The sequence below is a fragment of the Ovis canadensis genome, chromosome 2, assembly GCF_042477335.2.
Source record: "Ovis canadensis isolate MfBH-ARS-UI-01 breed Bighorn chromosome 2, ARS-UI_OviCan_v2, whole genome shotgun sequence".
Classification (NCBI taxonomy): domain Eukaryota; kingdom Metazoa; phylum Chordata; class Mammalia; order Artiodactyla; family Bovidae; genus Ovis; species Ovis canadensis.
The window spans coordinates 92917754-92927553 of NC_091246.1; the positions used below are offsets into that span (position 1 = coordinate 92917754).

Consider the following 9800-nt stretch of genomic DNA (forward strand, 5'->3'; position numbering starts at 1 on the left):
TTATGGCAGAAAGTGAAGAACTAAAGAGCCTCTTGATGAAAGTGAAAGAGGAGAGTGAAAAAGTTGGCTTAAAGCTCAACATTCAGAAAACGAAGATCATGGCATTTGGTCCCATCACTCATGGCAAACAGATGGAGAAACAGTGGAAATGGTGGCAGACTTTATTTTCTTGGGCTCCAAAATCACTGCAGATGGTGATTGCAGCCATGAAATTAAAAGACACTTACTCCTTGGAATGAAAGTTATGACCAACCTAGAAAGCATGTTAAAAAGCAGAGACATTACTTTGCCAACAAAGGTCTGTCTAGTCAAGGCTATGGTTTTTCCAGTAGTCATGTATGGATGTGAGAGTTGGACTATAAAAAAGCTGAGCACTGAAGAATTGATGCTTTTGAACCGTGGTGTTGGAGAAGACTCCCTTGGACTGCAAGGACATCCAACCAGTCCATCCTAAGGAAGATCAGTCCTGAATATTCATTGGAAGGACTGATGCTGAAGCTGAAACTTGAAGAGCTGATTCATTTGAAAAGACCCTGATACTGGGAAAGATTGAAGGCGGGAGGAGAAGGGGACGACAGAGGATAAGATGGTTGGATGGCATCACTGACTCAATGGACATGAGTTTGAGTAAATACCAGGAGTTGGTGATAGACAGGGAGGCCTGGCATGCTGCAGTCCATGGGGTCGCAAAGGGTCAGACACGACTGAGTGACTGAATTGAGAAATCAAAGGGTCATAAGGGAGGATTTCACAGCCCCTAGGTCTGGTTCTGCGAAGTGGGCGGTCCAGTGGATGAGAGAGGGAAAATGCTTTACTCTGGACAGGCAGGGGTTGCGCCCTTCATTCTGAGAATCATCAGCAACGCAGGGCACAGGCTGGAGCACACTGAAGTACTGGAGTCAAGTTAAATTTCCTTAATGCCTACTTCAAAGTCAGGTATTGGTCTAGGTGCTAGGGAACAGTTGCAAGTTACACACAGTTTCTGCCACCACTGAAAAATACGATTCTCAGCAAATAAATGTGTATTGTAACGTCAGACCATGCCAAGTGCCACGTGAGAGAAAGGACAGAAGAATACATGAGTCAAGATAGCATAAGGCTGCTTCAGGAAGTGTTCTCTAAGGTCACAGAGAGCATCTCCTGGACACAGGAAGGAGCAAGAAGCACTGTCACAACCCTGCCTTCTCATCCCCCTTCACCCTGGAGGGAAGGGCAGTTGGAAACCCAGCCAAACTAGCTAAAACTCATGTAGGCAGACTTAGTTAGGGTTCAGTTTCCTCACCTGTACATCAGGGATAATATCAGCCACCCACCACCAAGTTTAAACACGGATGTGACAATGATGCCCTGTGCTATGTAAAGCGAGCTTGGGACAGAGTCACCGCATCAGCCGAGGTCACTGTCATCACTGTCCCCAGCACAGCGTCACCACCTCCAAGGAATCCCTTGGTTGCAGTCAGCTCCCTTCCCCTTTCCTCTCCCTTAGATTGGCGGCACTGAGCAGGCGCTGGGAACACGCACGTCTATAGCCAGTTCTTTTGCAGGAGGGTGTGATACTGGAGACATACTGGGGTTGAGGAAGCTAAACAGTTCTTTCTTTTTTAATTAATTTTTATTGGAGTAAAGTTGCTTTACAATGTTGTATTAGTTTCTACTGTACAGCAAAGTGAATCAGCTATGCTGCTGCTGCTAAGTTGCTACAGTCGTGTCCGACTCTGTGTGACCCCAAAGACGGCAGCCCACCAGGCTCCCCTGTCCCTGGGATTCTCCAGGCAAGAAAACTGGAGTGGGTTGCCAGTTCCTTCTCCAAGGCATGAAAGTGAAAAGTCAAAGTGAAGTTGCTCAGTCGTGTCCGACTCTTAGCGACCCCGTGGACTGCAGCCTACCAGGCTCCTCCGTCCATGGGATTTTCCAGGCAAGAGTACTGGAGTGGGTTGCCATTGCCTTCTCCTGTGTACATATATCTGCTCTTTTCTGGATCTGCTTCCCATTTAGGTCACCACAGAGCACTGAGGAGAGTTCCCTGCACTGTACTATGTTACACATAGCATTTCCCTGGTGGCTCAGCAGTAAAGAATCCGCCTGCAGTGCATGAGCTACAGTAGACATGGGTTCGATCCCTGGGTTGGGAAGATCCCCTGGAGAAAGGCATGGCAACCCACTCCAATATTCTTGCCTGGAGAATTCCCCATGGACAGAGGAGCCTGGCGGGCTACAGTCCATAGGGTCCCAAAGAGTCAGAAACGACTGAAGTGACTTAACAGACAGACATAGTATCAATAGTGTATATATGTCAATCCCAATCTCCCAATTCATCCCACCCCCTTTCCCTCCTTGGTGTTAAAGAGTTCTTTTTGAACCAAAGTAAGGAGCAGAATTCCAGTTTAGCTTCTTTCCTCCTTTCTACATATATAGTTAAAATTTACACACTAACAAAGAATTAGAAAGGACCTTTCAAAGGCATTTGTTGGACTGCACTATTTCTAAAGAGGATTTCTTTGGGGTCAAAACAAAAAACTCTGTGTTTCTGTTACAGAAAAAAACTAAGAAAAAATTAACAGTTGTGTTAAATAGAATCTTTTGAAATGGTATTGCTATAATGAGACTTGACTTTGGGTTATATGGGTTGATGATTGCCAAAACATTGAATGGTAAAACTTTCCAATACAAAAATCGTAACTTCTGCTTTTTTTTAGCGCCATCTGCTCGCGGCGCCGCCTCCTGCTCCTCCCGCCGCCGCCCTGAGTCACTGCCTGCGCAGCTCGGGCCGCTCGGCTCCCCGTGCTCGCCACCGGAGAGCTGAGCTGGAAAACGAAATTTGCCATTTTTGAAAATACTTGGCATTTGTACAACATGGCAGACATCGACAACAAAGAACAGTCTGAACTTGATCAAGATTTGGATGATGTTGAAGAAGTAGAAGAAGAAGAAACTGGTGAAGAAACAAAAATCAAAGCGCGTCAGCTGACTGTTCAGATGATGCAAAATCCTCAGATTCTTGCAGCCCTTCAAGAAAGACTTGATGGTCTGGTAGAAACACCAACAGGATACATTGAAAGCTTGCCTAGGGTAGTTAAAAGACGAGTGAATGCTCTCAAAAACCTTCAAGTTAAATGTGCACAGATAGAAGCCAAATTCTATGAGGAAGTTCATGATCTTGAAAGAAAGTATGCTGTTCTTTATCAGCCTCTGTTTGATAAGCGATTTGAGATCATTAATGCCATTTATGAACCTACAGAAGAAGAATGTGAATGGAAACCAGATGAGGAAGATGAAATTTCGGAGGAGCTAAAAGAAAAGGCCAAGATTGAAGATGAGAAAAAGGATGAAGAAAAAGAAGATCCCAAGGGAATTCCTGAGTTTTGGCTGACCGTTTTTAAGAATGTTGACTTGCTCAGTGATATGGTTCAGGAACATGATGAGCCTATTCTGAAGCACTTGAAAGATATTAAAGTGAAGTTCTCAGATGCTGGTCAACCTATGAGTTTTGTCTTAGAATTTCACTTTGAACCCAATGAATATTTCACAAATGAAGTGTTGACAAAGACATATAGGATGAGATCAGAACCAGATGATTCTGATCCCTTTTCTTTTGATGGACCAGAAATTATGGGTTGTACAGGGTGCCAGATAGATTGGAAAAAAGGGAAGAATGTCACTTTGAAAACGATTAAGAAGAAGCAAAAACACAAGGGACGTGGGACAGTTCGTACTGTGACCAAAACAGTTTCTAATGACTCTTTCTTTAATTTTTTTGCCCCTCCTGAAGTTCCTGAGAGTGGAGATCTGGATGATGATTCTGAAGCTATCCTCGCTGCAGACTTTGAAATTGGACACTTTTTACGTGAGCGTATAATCCCAAGATCAGTGTTATACTTTACTGGAGAAGCTATTGAAGATGATGATGATGATTATGATGAAGAAGGTGAAGAAGCGGATGAGGAAGGGGAAGAAGAAGGAGATGAGGAAAATGATCCAGACTATGACCCAAAGAAGGATCAGAACCCAGCAGAGTGCAAGCAGCAGTGAAGCAGGATGTATGAGGCCCTGAGGATAACCTGCACTGTAATAGCCTAAACACAGCTATTATTTACTTACAGCCTTATGTTTTCGTATTTTCTTGGTAGACTCGGAAGTTTTTTTTAAAGGAAAGGAACTGATATTTTAAAGACCAGATTTGTTCTACTTAGCATTTTAACTAGTTTTTCTGCCAGCTGCATCGAGTGCGCAGAATCTCTCACGCATGTTCGTCCGTTGCTATATAGTTTGGTTCTTCTTGGAATATTTTTATCATGTAACTGTTAGATTAAAGCTATGAAAGTGAATAGAACTGTGAAATGAACCCGATTTTTTGGTCTTGCTAAGTTTTTTCCTGAAGAACCAAAGTATTTTTTCAGCTGGTTGAATGGGTTTCAGTTTGCTTGCAAGAGCTGTGCCTTTCATTACTTTGTTACAGTAATACAATGACTTGCATTAAGACAATTCATCGTTCGAAAAGCAAAACTTGTTAAGACAAGTATATGGTTAAGAATTTCCAGTAAGACTACACCTGATAATTTAGATTAACAGGTTTTTGTATGTCAGGTGACATTATTTACTATAAGAGAAGCTGGTTAACTAATAGTACGGTTATTGATTATCTTAGGGAGGTGAATAAAACCTAGTATTTTCAGAAAAAAAAAAAAATCGTAACTTCTGTGAAATGGATAAATGTTCCCAATATATATTTGAGGAATAAAGTCAAACACTAGTTGAATAGTGACTGCCAGATTTTTATAAAAGCTTGCACTATCCACACAGAAATGACATGTCAAATAACTAGATCTAGCACTAAGTACACTGTGCAAACCCTTGCTGAGTTGAATTCAAACTTAGAGCAACAGGCACTATATGCTCATGTATATCTAATCCTTTGGACTGCTGTATTTAATGACTCAACACTCCACAGCCTGTCTCCTGATGTCCCTTATTTTCTTTTTTAATTTACAACACGTCTTATTTCGTCTATGTCCCTGTGTATATACATACATATTATGCATAGTATTAATGCCCTATTTCCCCTCAAAAGACTGCATGATCCTCTTTGTTGAAAGACCCAAGAATTTAAACCATACAATGCAAATTTTTTTGATAAGATAAATTTTTCCATTTAAAAAATGTATATTCATTTCTTAGCCATGAGCCCATATTTGTGCTCAGGTGCTCTTAAAATAGGATTAACTGCAGTTTATGTATCAAGAGGAAAAAAAGAAGATGTCACAAAGCCACCATGCAGGAACAAGAGAAAAGGGGTCAGGGTAATGACGCTCACATCCTCGTAACCAGTGAAAGTCAAAGTCGCTCAGCTGTGTCCGACTCTTTGCAACCCATGGACTATACACAGTCCCTGGAATTCTCCAGGCCAGAATACTGGAGTGGGTAGCCTTTCCTTTCTCCAGGGGATCTTTCCAACCCAGGGATCGAACCCAGGTCTCCCACATTGCAGGCGGATTCTTTACCAGCCGAGCTACAAGGGAAGCCCATAACCAGTGACACTCGTATTTAACAGCTCTAAGCCAACAAGGTAAAATAGCAACATACCAAAATACTTGCCACCAAGCCAACATGGCCTGGGGCTCAGAAATCAAAAGCATATGCCTTGAGACACTCATGTAACAAGCAGGCTTCCCTCAGGAGAAGTGCCAGAGCACTCACTCAGTAACAATCACAATTTCATCCATACTATGTTCACTTTACTTTTTAAAGGCAAAATGCAAAACACTTAAGGTGAATAAGGTACAAATATAATTCTAAGGTATAACACTCTCTTTCAAGTGGCTAGCCGAGTGCCACTTCTCTCTCATTCTGAGCCAATCATCAAATCATCTAGAAATAAATATGTACCCAAGTCTCAAATATTAAAAATTCAACTCTAACCTGAGCTCTATCGTTTAACAGCTTAAGTCCTCAGACATGTCATTTACATTCTTGGAGCCTCAGTTTCTCGATTTGTTAAACAGGGTCAATACCATGGAAAATGAACAAGGTTTAGGGCTAGTGAAAGCAAAGCATGATTTCTGGCAAGTAGGAACGTGCCACAGTATCTACTCAGACGATCACCTGAGTTTTGACTCACCTCTAACAAGCAAAATCCTAGCAGTACTTTCCCTGTTGTAAGAACACAGCTGCAACCTTGTGATCAGAGTTCTGGGGCTTTATCTGGAGGTTAAAAGGGACAACAGGTGGCAAGGGAAGGAAAGTGGGTTAAGCTTCCTTCAAATGAGGAGGTAAATAGGGTGCCCAAGTGCATTTTCTGCTTGGTACCTGAAAGGGCAAACCAAATCCTCAGCTCAGAACCTGGATGAATGTCTGCTGTGTCCAGCTTGCCTTTAAAATGGATCACACTGACTTAAATAATGAGTCAGTGGCAACCAATACAGGTAATAACCAGGACACTGACAGAGAATGTCAAAACTGTGTAAGCTGGGCTTCCCTGGTGGCTCAGTGGTAAAGAATCCGCCTGCCAAGGCAGGAGACACAGGTTCAATCCCTGATCTAGGAGGACCCCACACACTGCGTAGCAACTAAGCCCGTGTGCCACAACTCCAGAGCCTGTGCTCTAGAGCCTGGGAGCTGCACACCACAACTGAAGCCACACAGCCCAGAACCCGTGCTCCCCAGGAGAAGCCTCTGCAGTGAGAAGCCACACAGTCCAGATCCCAGGCTCCCCAAGAGAAGCCTCTGCAGTGAGAAGCCACACGCCCAGAACCCAGGCTCCTCAAGAGAAGCCTCTGCAGTGAGAAGCCACACGCTCAGAACCCAGGCTCCCCAAGAGAAGCCTCTGCAGTGAGAAGCCACACAGCCCAGAACCCAGGCTCCCCAAGAGAAGCCTCTGCAGTGAGAAGCCACACGCCCAGAACCCAGGCTCCCCAAGAGAAGCCTCTGCAGTGAGAAGCCACACAGCCCAGAACCCAGGCTCCACAGGAGAAGCCAGTGCAGTGAGAGGCCCGCACACCAGACCTAGAGGGTAGCCGCTGCTTGCCACAGCTAAAGAAAAGCAATAAAGATTCAGCTCAGCCAAATAAATGAAAGAACTGAGTGAGGTCTCAGGAATTCATGGGAAACCTTAGGAAGATATCATCTCCATCCCAGTAACTTGGGTTGGGCATCTCTCCACTTTGGCAGGAAGGGCCTAGTCTCAGATTTAATCTGAATTTTGAACAAAGAGGAAATGTAAGATTCATACACCCAATTATAATAGAACAAATTCATACCTAGCACTTAAATGCAGGACCCACACTAACTCTGTGTGGAGATTTTCTTTGAGTGTAAGGCAGTGGAGGCACTGTTTCACTACAGTGACATCTCGGCATTTTCTTGCATCACACCTTCAAGCCTATAGCACGTTCCAACATCCAACTTGTGTGGCGCTGGGACAGGGTTACCAGCTTCCCCAATTCACTCCCCTGCAAAGTCACTAACCATTCTAAATTCAACTCATCAAGGAAAGGTTTCTGCTTAAAATGAGCTTCAAAAAGGTGAGTCACTCTGTATCACCATCAGAAAGATAACTTTAATACTGAAGATTTGGGCTATGAAATGCCTCCTCTGATGCCACTCAAAAACAAAAGGACATCAGTAACTACAGCCACAGACATCAAAAGGCACTCCTCAAGTGACTGCACAAGCCGCAGCAGGATGGAAATGGAAAATCTCCTTAATCCAGAGCTCACAATGTGTCAGCCATTGTCCTAAACACATCATTAAGTATCATCCATCTAGTCCTGACCACAACATACTGATACGATTATCCCCCTTTTTTAAGATAGAGATATGCATAGTTAAAGGGATTAATACATCGTTGAGGAAATGTTGAATGGTAGAGCTGAGGCTCCAAGGCCCAGGTTCTTCACCCTAGCGGCACTCACTAGCCTGGCATCCTAGCCAGAGGATGTCTGGGCTACCCACCTCTCTCTTGAGCTTCTTAAGGACTGGTCACCAACCAGCCACCCTACCTTCTGCTCTTCTACCACGTCTACTGACTGTAATTACTGCATCTTTCATCCTGGATCCTGGGAGGAAAACAGAAACCATACCAAGCATCTTACCAGAGACCTGGATATAAGGAACTAATTAAATGGGTGCTGTGGAATCAAAAAAGTAAGCAGGGGGCAGTGAGTTAATGCAGAAGTGAAAACCCGAGGAAGGAACCACCATCTGTAGGAAAGACATGGAAGTGCTCTAGAAGCTTGGAGAAAGGGCTCTATGAGCTGGGTGCACACAACTGAGGAGTGGGTGTTGGCCAGCTGGTGCTGGGCATGTCAAAACAACAAACCGACTCGAGGACCACTGCCAGGACCACAGCAAGCACACAGGAAGGAGCCACCCCTCCTTCCCATTTGCAGCATCCCATCTCCCCGCAGTGCCACGGGAGCCACCTTCAAGGACTGAGTCCAAGTCCAAACACCAAGCGGAGCACACAGCGTGAGTCTGGAGCTGGAGACAGAGTGTAGTGATGAGCAGCACACATCCCCTCGGGGGGAGGCGGGCACCGGTGGATGGAGCAACAGAGCAACCCCCAGGTACCCACCACCCATGACCCCGTCCCCTCACTTGATGATGAAGTGTGACCCGCACTAACGCCAACTGAAAAGATAGCTCCCATTACATCTGGCTCCCACTGAACAGCTTCATGAATGGAAGAACATCAGCCTGTGTGGATGCCCACAACATGTAAATACTGTACTAGGAACTGTATCATATACATCTTAACATTTAATCTTCACAGAACAGTCAGCTCTGCTATAACTCAACATAGGCATTCTTAAAAATCACTGTGTCATGGGATACCCCTGGCAATCCAGTGGTTAAGCCTCCATGCTCCCAAAGCACACAGGTTCGATCCCTGGTCAGGGAACTAAGACTCTGCATGTTGTGACCTAAGAACAGAAAGAAAAGAAACAAAAAGAACAGAAAGAAAAGAAAATCACTGTGCAATGCAAAAATCCCACAACAAAAACCACAGGGCTCATGGGAAAATTGTGAGGGTCTAACTCTCACAAAATTTTGTCAATGACACAGAGAAACCTAATGAAAAGAGCAGCACCATTTTATACATGCTAAATGATCAAGATATACTATAATACATATGTATCAAACTTCACGCAACTTTACCTGGAAAAAGGCCTAAAGTTTCCTTGTAGAAATGGGTGGGTATGAGATGGGCACAGCTCAGGTTTTACCAGGAGGTGATGAAGGGAGAGATGGTTGGATGGCATCATTGACTCAATGGACGTGAGTATGAGCAAGCTCGAGGAGCTGGTGACGGATAGGGAAGCCTGGTGTGTTGCAGTCCATGAGATCACAAAGAGTCGGACATGACTGAGCGACTGAACTGATGGAGGGAGGGTTATCTGAAACCAGAGGGACAGTTGTAACTGCAGATGAGGGTGGCTGGGGCTTACAACCCTAGCAGAGAACTGAAGCAGCTGGCAGATTTCTGACACGTGAGTTTATGAGCTGCATATTCCTGTGAGGCCTGGTCAGCTGGCTACGGTCTTCAGTGTTCACCAAATGCCCCTTGCAGACAAAACCTCGCATAAGCGAATACAGAATCTATGTTATGATCAAATTTCTCCCTGACTGAGTATACTAGAACAAATTAATAGGTTCAAAACAAATAAATGGTTTCAACATAATTACAGCAGAACTGATTATATTTTGCAGGCCAGGTAGTATGAACTCCAATTTTATGGATGAGGAAACTGACTCAGAAAAGATTAAACATTTTACTAAAATTTCTCTTAAAGAAAAAAAAAAAA

General features: G+C 44.1%; 1 protein-coding gene across 1 annotated transcript; it reads left to right on the forward strand.

Annotated features, from left to right (window-relative positions):
- The first annotated feature begins 2690 nt into the window (after nucleotides 1–2690).
- Nucleotides 2691–4686, forward strand: LOC138432682 (nucleosome assembly protein 1-like 1). The gene has a single exon (XM_069574136.1). The coding sequence runs from the start codon at nucleotides 2854–2856 to the stop codon at nucleotides 4027–4029; it is 1176 nt and encodes a 391-aa protein (XP_069430237.1). The 5' UTR covers nucleotides 2691–2853; the 3' UTR covers nucleotides 4030–4686.
- The last annotated feature ends 5114 nt before the right edge of the window (nucleotides 4687–9800 follow it).

What these genes read in the sequence shown, in the direction of transcription:
- LOC138432682 (XM_069574136.1), top strand. Translation starts at nt 2,854, where the DNA reads ATGGCAGACATCGACAACAAAGAACAGTCTGAACTTGATCAAGATTTG.